General features: G+C 41.8%; 1 protein-coding gene across 1 annotated transcript in view; it reads left to right on the top strand.

Annotated features, from left to right (window-relative positions):
- LOC115138080 (inactive ubiquitin carboxyl-terminal hydrolase 53-like) overlaps positions 1-12,321 on the top strand; it is a 62,431-nt gene that overhangs the window by 11,902 nt on the left and 38,208 nt on the right. The window contains exons 2-8 of the mRNA XM_029674536.2: positions 3,467-4,153; positions 4,994-5,086; positions 5,446-5,580; positions 9,273-9,383; positions 9,884-9,966; positions 10,116-10,200; positions 10,478-10,624. Coding sequence (XP_029530396.2) covers positions 4,010-4,153; positions 4,994-5,086; positions 5,446-5,580; positions 9,273-9,383; positions 9,884-9,966; positions 10,116-10,200; positions 10,478-10,624 — 798 coding nt within the window. The 5' untranslated portion in view covers positions 3,467-4,009. The remainder of the gene's footprint in view (positions 1-3,466; positions 4,154-4,993; positions 5,087-5,445; positions 5,581-9,272; positions 9,384-9,883; positions 9,967-10,115; positions 10,201-10,477; positions 10,625-12,321) is intronic.

Here is a 12,321-nt window from a genome sequence, read left to right as displayed (position 1 = left end):
GTTGGTAGTTGACCTCTAAATATGTGGTCATGATGACATGGACTTATTTTACAAGCACTTGACTGTGGGCCAAGTTTTCTCCATAGGGATTATTTTGTTCATGGTCATCATCTATGGATGCATACTGGCTGGGCTTGAAGGGCCAACCATATGGAAGAGATTCAGTTAATTTATGTTGAGGATTTATGCTATATGTAAGATTCCAGGGAATCACTTTCTCTAATGGTGGAAATCAAGGATTTATCTTGGTCTTGAGTATCGTTTCAGGGCCGAATGTGTGATTGAATTGTGATGCCGGCCTCCTTGATTTGACCTGGAGGGATGGATACATCAGGGTAATGTTTGTGAGAAGGCGGTATTAGAAATGAAGGAAATTAATCGTGGCCCCTTACAGCTGACTTGATCAATCGTTCTCAATCATTCTCCTGGCGTATTGGACATGGTGAGTAATAATTTAGTTTTTGCAACTCACTTCCTTAAATGGATGGGCACATTTGGTCAAATGTGCATTGAGAAAATAGGCTCTAAATGGATGGATGATGTGATATATTGGTGTCTGCAGGAAGCTTTTGTCCCGGTATAGACAGACATGACAAACATGCATGGTTGAATGGAGTCACTCTAGAAGGTTAAGTAGAGTACAGTTTTCCACTTGCCCCTACAGCGTTGCATCTAATCACAAAGACACAAGCTCTTTAGCAACGCCAGGCTTAAGTGATTCCTTTGGAATGCTGTTGCTATGGAGGGTAGTTGCAAATGAGAGCCACAGGGCCTGAGACGGTTGTTTTCTGTAGAGAAACTTTTTTAAATAATTTAGTCAATCAGAAACTATTGTGAATGAATGGTCAAATTCTGGTTCCAGCATAAACATACTCTATTGTAGCTGTGTGGTCACATTTCAGGACATGTTGAAAATAGTTTGAATACCAGAGAAGAAATATTGCTCGACTGGTTTTGGCTGACACTTTGTGCCGTCCCACAGTCTGCTCTGCTATATTCTCAAGAGTTTAAGCTCGAGCTCAAAAAGCTGTGAAAACATCCAAATGATAAAAACAGAATCTATAAACCTTCGCTATCTCCTAGTCAAGAAAACAGCATGGTTCCCAACTTCCTAGCTATAACAATTTCAGTTCTGCATACAATCACCATCTTCTCATTTATTTATTTTTTAACAAATTCTTATTTTCAATGACGGCCTAGGAACAGTGGGTTAACTTCCTGTTCAGGGGCAGAACGACAGATTTGTACCTTGTCAGCTCGGGGATATGAACTTGCAACCTTTTGGTTACTAGTCCAATGCTCAAACCACTAGGCTACCCTGCCATCCCTTATAGAGAGAGGTCTCCAGTCTTACAACTTAACCCCTTTATTATAGCTAATGCTATTGGAGCAGATGCCCATTCATCATACTGTATGTGGAAAGGTTCACCACCAGAGGGAACCAAGTCTCAGTGTACCTTCCACTCTATTGATTATTGATAGTATCCAATAAGTATCCAATAAGGGTTCAGAGCTTTCACCTGGTTAATATATGTCCTGGAAAAAGCAGCTGTTCCTAATGTTTTGTACACTCCCAAACTCTGTCCTGCCACCTCCTTTCCTTTCAATTAAGACCTAGACAACCAGGTGAGGGGAGATGAGACCTAGACAGTCGGCCCTCCGCAGAATGAGTTTGACATGTGCTCTAGAGAGATTGTAAAAACAGGATATATTCAATACCTGAGATGTAGGAATGGACTTGGACCAGAAATTTCCCTGGGCTTTTCTATCACAACGGCCAATTCCCCCCTCCCTCAAGGCACCAACTCTAGCCCAAACTTTTTTTTCTTTAAGGTCCTCAGTATTGGACAAGTAATTACAATTCTTGCAAAAAATATATACAATTTAAATAGGCCCACCGGGCAAAAAATGGACCAGCCCATCTGGTATTTGCCAGAACTGCCCTGTAGCCAGTCAGTATCTGACTGCATGACTTGATATGTCAACCAGGCACAGTACATTACTCATGGAGTGGATCTATTTGTTGATTTGTCAAGTTATGGGTTGCACTCCAAAGCTTTTGAGCTATGGAATAAAATATTTGCGTCATCATGTACTCGGAGGTGCCTAACTTAAAGCAGAAGTCTGAATTGGATGTGAGCTGACAGTGGAAACTGCTGCTCAGTGTCTCATTCTAACATGTATAGCTTTTAGATAAGTGGGATGCTCACAGGAAATGATCTGTTAACTTCCCTTAACCACATTCTTTGCAATATGGTAGCACTAATATGAATAGTAATACAGAGGGGTTCTGCCAAAAGACTAGGTATAGAGTCCTTTGTTCCTCAGCCAACATTTTTAGAAGATACAAACAGACCGACATGAACAGCAAAGAAACACTTGGTTTATGAAGCTCATAACTCTTTACCATCAGTATGCACATTCAATTTACTAAAACAACCCTACACCAGCATGTCCAAGGGAACAGATGACACATTGCAGACAACACTGGCAGCATTCTGGGAAAAATCTCTTCTCTCTGTCGTGGATCGATTGTTGCATTTGAAGCTCAGTGTGTCGGTATGACCTGGAGCATTAGGGTTGCACTGGTTCCACGAATCTCACATGTTTAACAACACACTGGTGTCCTGGTTATGTTTTCGAGAGGCTATTGCAAGCAGCAGGTCAGGCCAGGCCGGGCCGGGTCATACATTGTCTGCCATATTCGCCTAATGCTAAGTCCGCTCCAGGCTAACACTCATAAGTTGAAAGGCTATGAGAACTACTACATGACTGAAAGACTGGCCATTGGCAAGCCGTTGGACCTGAAGGAAGGCGTGCTGCAAGTAGATAATTTGCACTACATTGTTCACTGGGCTGATGATATTACTGTGTAACTTGGCATAGCTCCCTTTCTTGTTTAGCCTTCAACTCAGTAGCTGGGGCACGACTATTATAAGTGACACGATGACGAACGGCTTAGACTTTAAATCACGTAATATGCACAGTCTACTGTAATGTCTTAGTTTGGTGGACTTTTGGATTTGTGACCTGATTTTTCTAAGACCTAAACAATGTGATATTTGGCAATCTGTAAATGATCAATAATTACTTTGTTTCCCACTCTCCATTAAATGTGTTTAGAAAGAGGGGATAGATTATATACATTTAATCTTTCAAATGTTTTATTTAGAAACATTGGGTACAGAGGACAGTCATAAAAGTTAATGGATATAGTTTGTTTATATATATATATATATATTGTAAAGAGGGTGGGGTCAACTACTGACTTTGAAATAGGTGAAGCCTGCTGTTTACTATTGCCTGAAAATTATTTACTAAGTGGGAAGATCAAGCATCAATCCTTTTTCTGACTAAATGTTTTTCCATTTACGATTACGTAGAATGTTAATCCTGGATGTTCATTTGTTTTCAGTGAAATGTATTATTTTATGGTGTCAAGTCTTTTTCACTCTTTCTTTTACAGATCAGACCCCATTGACATACAATGGCAAGCGCTGCCTGGATAGATCTTCTCTATGGATGAAGCTTGGAAAGGCCGATCATTTCCATTTGACTGCCCTATAACATCCTGGCAATGTGGAGAGCCCCCAGAGGCACTGAATCCCCAGTGCAGAATGATCCAGGCTGGAGAATGCCTAACACCCCTACTTCAGGAGTTAAACAGCTACGCATAAGAAATATCGGACTAGCGATCGGTGACGAAATAATTTGGTCTGGATTCCAGACTTCCTAGCTAGGGACTTTCTGAAACATTTCTCCCGGTTTCTGTGACATTTAAGACCTTTCCAAGTTGTGGACAAGGTAAAATCGCCTTTCTCTCAAGCTGCGGAGAGGTGGGAGTAGTCGCCCATGTGTAGCAGGACAGTAACTGCTGCTAGCGGAATAACGTAGCCTCAGACTGTCTGGGGTTCCTCTCAACGGGACGAGGGATCCCACCGCTACCACCAAGCCTCAGTCTGCCTCACCGAGTGACTCCACTCACGTCAAAAGGCAGACCCTCTATCCAATGGCATGGGTCAAGTTCTTCAGGAAGCCGGGGGGCAATCTCGCCAAGTCCTACCAGCCGGGGAGCATGCTGTCTCTAGCCCCCACCAAAGGCCTGCTGAACGAGCCGGGGCAGAACAGCTGCTTTCTCAACAGTGCGGTGCAGGTGAGTCATATCTAAACAATGAATAGTAAATGATTACTGCATGCTTTCAGATAATTGCAATAAATGCTTTGTTTTTCAATGACTATATATCCAGAACAATAGAATGGAAGTAGAGACACTGTTAATATCTGATAAGGGACATGTGTATTAATGCAAATTGTAACAATGCCCAATCCCTTGATTTGAAATACCTGGTAAACCAATACAAAACATGATCTCATTTCCAGGAGGCTACATTCCTCATGTTAGCTTTGCTTATTCATAGTAAAGGACTAGACAGCATCTTCCTCCAGACAAAAAAATATTTACCACCACCAACATTACTTTATAACCTCAAAGCCAATAGCTTAGTCACTCTCTAAATGCTTCAGTACTTCCCGGCAAGTTACTGGAAGGTTGTTTTTGCCTCGTGGGAAGGCATTTGGCGGACCCTTCCAGGCCGTGACTCAGAGGGCGAGACATGGCTGAGCTGGATGAAGACGTCCGCCACCCAGGGCTTTGTTTCCAAGGAACATAACCCCCCCCTCCTCTTTCTTTCCTCTCTCTCTCTCTCTCTCCTCTTTTTATTTTTTCCCCCCTTTAATTTAACTAGGCAAGTCAGTTAAGAACAAATTCTTATTTTCAATGACGGCCTAGGAACAGTGGGTTAACTGCCTTGTTCAGGGGCAGAACAAAATATTTTTACCTTGTCAGCTCGGGGATTCGATCTTGAAACCTTTCGGTTACTAGTCCAACGCTCTAACCACTAGGCTACCTGCGGCCCCAGGTCATGTTGTCCTCATGGCCTGACACATCATGACAATACTTTCACAATAATGTTTTCTTCCATCCCCTGTTCAGGTACTGTGGCATCTGGACATCTTCAGACGCAGTCTGAGGCAGCTTCCTGGACACTTCTGTCTCGGAGACTCATGTATCTTCTGTGCGTTGAAGGTATGCACCCTTCATCAAGTCTTTGTTGTTGCAAGCAATCCCAAATGTAAAAAAAAAAGACATTTGTCGGTGCTTTGATAGCATTACCAATAATTTGATTTGACATTTTGTTGATAACACACATTCAGACTGGGGATATTGAGCTTTGAGGGAGTAGTTAGTTGTCCCTTGAGAACTGCTATAAATAATTATTTGTAAATATTTTCATTTGCAAAATTGAATGAATGAACTCCTTTCGATTAAGGCAGCCCCCCGCACCTCTCTGATTCAGCGGGGTTGGGTTAAATGCGGAAGACACATTTCAGTTGAAGGCATTCAGTTGTACAACTGACTAGGTATCCCCCTTTCCTGTTCCGCAGGGCATCTTCTCCCAGTTCCAGCACAGTCGGGAGCGCGCCCTGCCCTCAGACAACCTGCGTCACGCCCTGGCCGAGACTTTTAAGGATGAGCACCGCTTTCAGCTGGGCTTCATGGACGATGCTGCCGAGTGCTTCGTAAGTTTCTTTGGTGACTGACCAGACTTTCTGGCAGGTCCCTGGTATCCAGGGGGCCTTTGAGCAGAGGCGAATAGAGTGGAATGTGTGTGTATGTTTGTTTGTGTGAGTGTTTTGGGGGGAGGGGGGGGCTGTAACAAACATTTAAGCGAGGTCATCATCTGAAAGAGGTATGTCCCTTCTCCCATCAATCCCCTCGACACAGCCTCTAATATATCATGGTGGTGGGTTATGTAAGACAACACGATCTTTGGGCCTTCACTGTTTCCTCACTGTATTATGCAACACCACTGAGTGGTTTAAAGTGGTCTTTGAGCTCTCTGAGTCATTTTGACCATAGCTATTCAGTACACTTGTGTTTAGTTTGCTAACTTCCAAACATTTATCCTACTATAATAACAGTGGTGGACAAAGTACCTAATTGTCATACTTGTGTAAAAATAAAGATACCTTAATAGAAAATGACTCAAGTAAAAGTCACCCAGTAAAATACTACTTTGATAAAAGTATAAAAGTATTTGGTTTTAAATATACTTAAGTATCAAAAGTAAATGTAATTGTTAAAATATACTTAAATATCAAAAGTATAAATCTTTTTTCAAATTCCTTTATATATTAAGCAAACCAGACAGCATCAAAACATTTTTTTTAGGATGACCGGGGCATACAACAAAACTCAGACCCCATTTACAAACAAAGCCTGTGTGTTTAGTGAGTCCGGCAGATCAGAGGCTGTAGGGATGACCAGGGATGTTCTCTAGATAAGTGTGTGAATTGGACCATTTTCCTGTCCTGCTAAGCATTCAAAATGGAATAAGTACTTTTGGGTGTCAGGGAAAATGTATGGAGTAAAAAGTACATAATTTTCTTCAGGATTGTAGTGAAGTAAAAGTTGTCAAAAATATAAATAGTACAGATACCCAAAAAATGACTTAAGTAAGTACTTCAAAGTATTTTAACTTAAGTACTTTACACCACTATGTAATAGTAATGCTTTGTTACCCTGTTCTTTTTAACACTTATTCTAGACCCAACAGAGAAAAGGTCATTACCATCTGAGAGCACGATGTTCACACGCTTCAACACCAACTAAGAAACATCCAGGATTTTAGGAATTTTACTGTACATTACGTCTAGTTTTAGACTTCATCTTGGCTAATGAATTAGTTCATCTTTAGCCCTTTAGCTATAGGGCTTAGGTGAGGCTACACCACAGTACATTATGTTCTCTGTCTGCCTGCATCAGGTTTGTTACTGTAGCGTAATTGCTCTAAACCGAGTCAGCACAGACATATAATCATTTCCTGTTTAGCGCAGCAGGTCTTGAGTGGGGAGGACATTCACTCAGGAGAGCTCATTATACAGTGGAGGATAAACAGCAGAGAAAATTAAGTCTCTTTCTCTCAAGAACAGGAGGTGATGAGAAAACCAGCGGTCAGCCAAACCGATAAACCAATATGCGCACTCTACGAGCTTTCCGGCAACACAGGGAACCAGTCACACGAGCAGTTTACGTCAAATTTACCTCAGATTCCCTACCCAAGTCTGTTATGAATAAGCAATGATTTTCAAAGAACCACGATCCAATGAAATCCAAAGTGATGGTTGAAAGGTCAGCTACCAAACAAAACAAAAAACTTTCTGTTTGAATTCTTGTTCTTAAACAATTCCCCCTTTTTCAGAGTGGCAACAATGCTGTTTCAGTTACATAGCTAGAATAAAAATGTTCGAACACCGGAGGTGACGTGATATCAGGTAGAATGGTTAAAGGAGCTTCTGCATACTGTGTACAACTTTTTTCCCCCCTCCCTTTTATTTTTATGTGCAGTTTGATCAGATAGTCCTTTGTCAGGCATGTCACCTTAACCATTCTAACATTGTAACAACTGACTTCATTCTGTGTTTATTTCTCCGCGGGCGTGAAGTTGCATGAACGTTCTGCTGTGTGTATGTTAGGATTTGGCAAGGTTATATGGCGACTCTCTCTTCATCTAGATTTTCCCATGGGAATCTTGGGTTTACATGCGTAAAGTAAAGGCCGACGCTCTGTAATGAAATGCTTTAGCAGTACGACCTGGATTTATTTATGAGCAGAATTAGCCAGTGTCAGAACAAATGGGCTGTGTGGTTATGGAGGTCTAAAAGCAGCCTGAATGTTTCATAAACCTAGGGGGATTCCATAGCAACCGGAGCGAGTTTCAAGTGCTTGCACACGGACTGGTTCCTTAACTACAGTAGTGAGGCACAGCATAACTCCCTAGCTGTTAAATGTCACAAAACAATACAGGCTCATACCGATGTATCAGGGGGAAAAGTATTTCTTCTCTGTACTGGTACATTGGGGAGAGAAGCTGATAGCTGAGGGTAAGTTGAGGGTAATACATGCTGGGGATAAAGAATAAGCTGGTGATTCGTAATATTGTAATCGAGGGGGATGATTACTAGTTTCAATTTGGAAATTAGAATGTTCCCATGGATAAGATCGAGCAAACTTTGCTAATGGAATATATTGTGATTGGTTGACAACTATTGTCTCAATCTCTCATGGAAAGACCTACGTAAACCTAACTGGTTCTGTCACCATCCTATGGCAGTGGTTCTGCCATTTTAGTTTTTGCCTTAGCACTACACAGCTGATTCAAATGATCAACTCATCATCAAGCTTTGATTATTTGAATCAGGTGTGTAGTGCTCAGGCAAAAAAAACTAAATTAGCACCCACTTGGGCCCACTGGGCCAGAATTGAGAACCACTGTCCTATGGAATACATATAACAAGCAGCATTAGTTCCGGATCTTGGGTTTTTGTTTTTATTTAGATGTATAAGGATTGGGTGAGGGCGGTGCTAAAACTGGTGTGCCCACACGAATGATAAACACAAGTGAAATTATCATAAGGGGTGGCTTCAACTAAGATTTTCCTTTTGCAAGGGTGGGGGACTTCGCAAACCAGAAATCTTAATTTCTAGCATGCTTAATGTTTTGTATACTCCGTGTATAGGGAATAGTAATCTCAGTTAACCCAGAACTAAAATATTGCGTAATTTGGTCAGATGCTTGATTAGGTTATGGGGGTTTGGGTTAACCCATCACCTAATCAAGCATCTGATCAAATTACGCAATATTTTAGTTCTGGGTTAACCGAGATTACTATTCCCTATACACGGAGTATACAAAACATTAAGAACATAGCTTCAACCTGGTCAGTCTATGATCCCTTATTAATGTCACTTGTTAGTGTAGATGAAGGGCAGGAGACAGGTTAAGAAGGATTTTTAAGCCTTGAGACAATTGAGACATGGATTGTGTATGTGTGCCATTCAGAGGATGATTAAACAAGATAAATTATTTAAGTGCCTTTGAACAAGGTATGGTTCTAGATACCAGGCGTACCGGTTTGTTTCAAGAGCTACAGCGCTGCTGGGTTTTTCGCACTCAACAATTTCCTGTGTGTATCAACAATGGTCCACCACCAAAAGGACATCCAGCCAACTTGACACAACTGTGGGAAGCATTGAAGTCAACTTGGACCAGCATTCCTGTTGAACGCTTTTGACTTAGAATCCATGCCCCGACTAATGTGTGCTGTTCTGAGGGGAGGGGGTGCAACTCAATACAAGGTAGGTGTTCCTAATGTTTGGTATACTCAGTGTGTGTATTCTCATTTCTTATCGGCATACTATATTCTCACAGGAGAACATTCTGGAGAGGATCCACCTGCATATTGTGCCTGAGGAGACAGATGCCTGCACCTCCAAGTCCTGCATTACACACCAGAAGTTTGCCATGACACTCTATGAACAGGTTAGAGAAAACCACATCTGGCAGCTCTCTAGCTGGAAGGTTGCTTTGATGGGTAAAAAACAACATGGTCTGCAATACATGATAGATCAGAGGAACTCATATCTGACCCTTGAGGTTACATGTACTGCAGGTTTTATTTTCTTCTTGGTAGTTTATTAATTGATTTGTAACTAGTGGAAACTTCTCCCCGAAGCTGAAAACCAGCAATGCTTTGGACCTCAAGGCCCAAAGTTAAGGGGGCAATAGATTAAGTCTGAAGAACGGACACAAACCACAACCCACCTGCCACTTTTCCTCTCAACTCTGACAAACACTCCACTCTCTCCCATCACAGTTTTCACAAACAGCCAACAGTAGTAATTTCCCCATAACCATCCCCAAACTACTACCCCTCGCGAAATGACACGCTGACTTGATAATTAGTGCTTGGCAGTGGCTAAGCGGCGCCTAGCTAACGGCCATGTGTCTGTATTATGTTCCTGTTCCCCTCTCCTCTGCAGTCTGTCTGCCGTAGCTGTGGGGCATCCTCTGACCCCCTGCCCTTCACTGAGCTAGTGCATTATGTCTCCACCACTGCCCTCTGGTAAGCCATGCTTATTGTTTTCAAACTGACGTCACACAGAACACATTTCTCTATGTTCCTCGTAGGGTTACTGAGTGACTTTTGTGCTTTCTAGCTTTGTCTCTCTCTCTACCTATCTTTCCTTGTCTCACACTCTCTTTCATTCTCAGTCAACAGGTGTATCAGAGGCGGGATGAGTCATTTGGAGAGCTGCTGCAAGCGGCCAGTACCATCGGGGATTCCCGTAACTGTCCGGTAAGTGGCTGCCCCATCAAGCATTAAGGAAGTCATGCATGTCAATGGAAAATTCATGTCAGGATGCTACTTCATCTCCATCACACTAAACAACTACTAAGAAGGGGAAATTCGGAAAATCACTAGCAAGACAACAGAAATAAAATCAACTGTGAAATTGTATTTATGGTTCTTGTTACTTAGTTAGTTGGCTAGTTACGTTGCTTAGTTTAGTTTGTTAAGCTGGTTAGTTAGCTCTGCTCCCCTAGTTAAGTCTCTTCCCTGTCTCTGTCATCAGAGTAATTGTGGCCAGAGGATCAAGATCCGCCGCGTCCTCATGAACTCTCCAGAGATCGTCACCATCGGTTTCGTGTGGGACTCGGACCAGTCAGACCTCACAGAGGACGTCATTCGCTCGCTGGGGCCACACCTCAACCTTTCTGGGGTAAGGACAGCAAGCCAGCAGGGACAAAAAGCACATTACTACGAAGCTCAGTTCAGTAGGGTAGCGCTATGTCAGTCGGTCTACTCTTGTTTCGTTCAATGAAAGTACACCTACTACCATACCCCGTTCAAAGGCTCTTTAATTGTCTCAAGGCTTAAATATCCTTCTTTAACCTATCTCCTCCCCTTCATCTACGCTGATTGAAGTGGATTTAACAGGTGGCATCAATAAATGAGCATAGCTTTCACCTGGATTCACCTTGTCAGTCTAGGTCATGGAAAGAGCAGGTGTCCTTAATGTTTTGGACTCTCAGTGTATGTAAAGTTGGGTAGCGCTTTATAATAACTCCATGTAACCAAGCATTTATAATGGATTAGTAAATAGTTTATTCATGTATTATTCATTACTCCATTCATTGCTCCATTTAACACTCAGAGCACTGGAATTCCATACCTACTAGAATGGCCCTGATGGCCTTTCTGACGATGATATTTCAATTGTATAAATAATCCATAATAATTTGCCAAATGAATGCATTTATTATGTTCAAATATAATCAGTCAAATGTATTGATTGATCCAGAAGCGATAGTCTTGCCTACCAAGCTGGCCTTTCCACTCTACATCTAACTACATTTCAAATAATTTTGCATAAAAAAATAATACATTTTGCCTAAAGACAAGATTAAATTGACGATGGGTGACAATATTATCAATTGTCAAATCGAGAATGAAGGGACTGATGACCTGCACTTTAGAGTACCAAATAGCACTTCTTCCATATCATCCTATAGAGTCCATGCAGGCCAGACATTATGATTGCTATACCCTATCAGAAAGAGCAGATTCCAAGGTTTCTAATGAACCTCTTCATGCCAAACAACTCTACAAATTCCGCGGATGGTCTCCGTTTCAAAATAGAACTTTTCCCAAGAATAACCGTGGTGCCGTGCATTCCTCATGTGAGTAGGTTACTGATGACAATCAGCAATAGCCATTTGGAAAACAATCCTTTATTTTATTCTGTTATATTCCATTATTATATATATTCCATATTTTTACTGTAAAATGTTAGTTGACTATGGTAGGGCAGGTCTGCTAAATGAACAAGTTGATTTCATTGGCATGGCACAGCCATAGATTGGCATGGCACAGCCATAGATTGGCATGGCACAGCCATAGATTGGCATGGCACAGCCATAGATTGGCATGGCACAGCCATAGCCTTGGCTTCTAAGCACGGATAATAAAACTCAAAGCATGCTATTCTGTTATTTTTAAATAAATTGCTTTGTGTCATATATTTCATGACCTTCCTAAATGGAATATGAATGGATTTCTTTGTGATTATGTACACTGAGTATACAAAACATTAACAACACCAGCTCTTTCCATGACAGACTGACCAGATGAATCCAGGTGAAAGCTATGATCCCTTATTGATGTCACTTGTTAAATCCACTTCAATCAGGGTAGATGAAGGGGTGGAGACAGGTTAAAGACAGATTTTTAAGCCTTGAGACAGTTGAGACATGGATTGTGGATGTGTGCCATTCCAATGGTGAAAGTACCTTTGAACAGGGCATGGTAGTAGGTGCCAGGCGCATCGGTTTGTGTCAAGAAATGCAACACAGCTGGGTTTTTCACGCTCAACAGTATCAAGAATGGTCCATCACCCAAAGGACATCCAGCCAACTT

This window comes from Oncorhynchus nerka, linkage group LG12 (assembly GCF_034236695.1).
Source record: "Oncorhynchus nerka isolate Pitt River linkage group LG12, Oner_Uvic_2.0, whole genome shotgun sequence".
NCBI classification, from domain to species: Eukaryota; Metazoa; Chordata; class Actinopteri; order Salmoniformes; family Salmonidae; genus Oncorhynchus; species Oncorhynchus nerka.
Note: the sequence above shows the minus strand (reverse complement) of the source record. Positions and strands in the feature narration are given on the sequence as shown.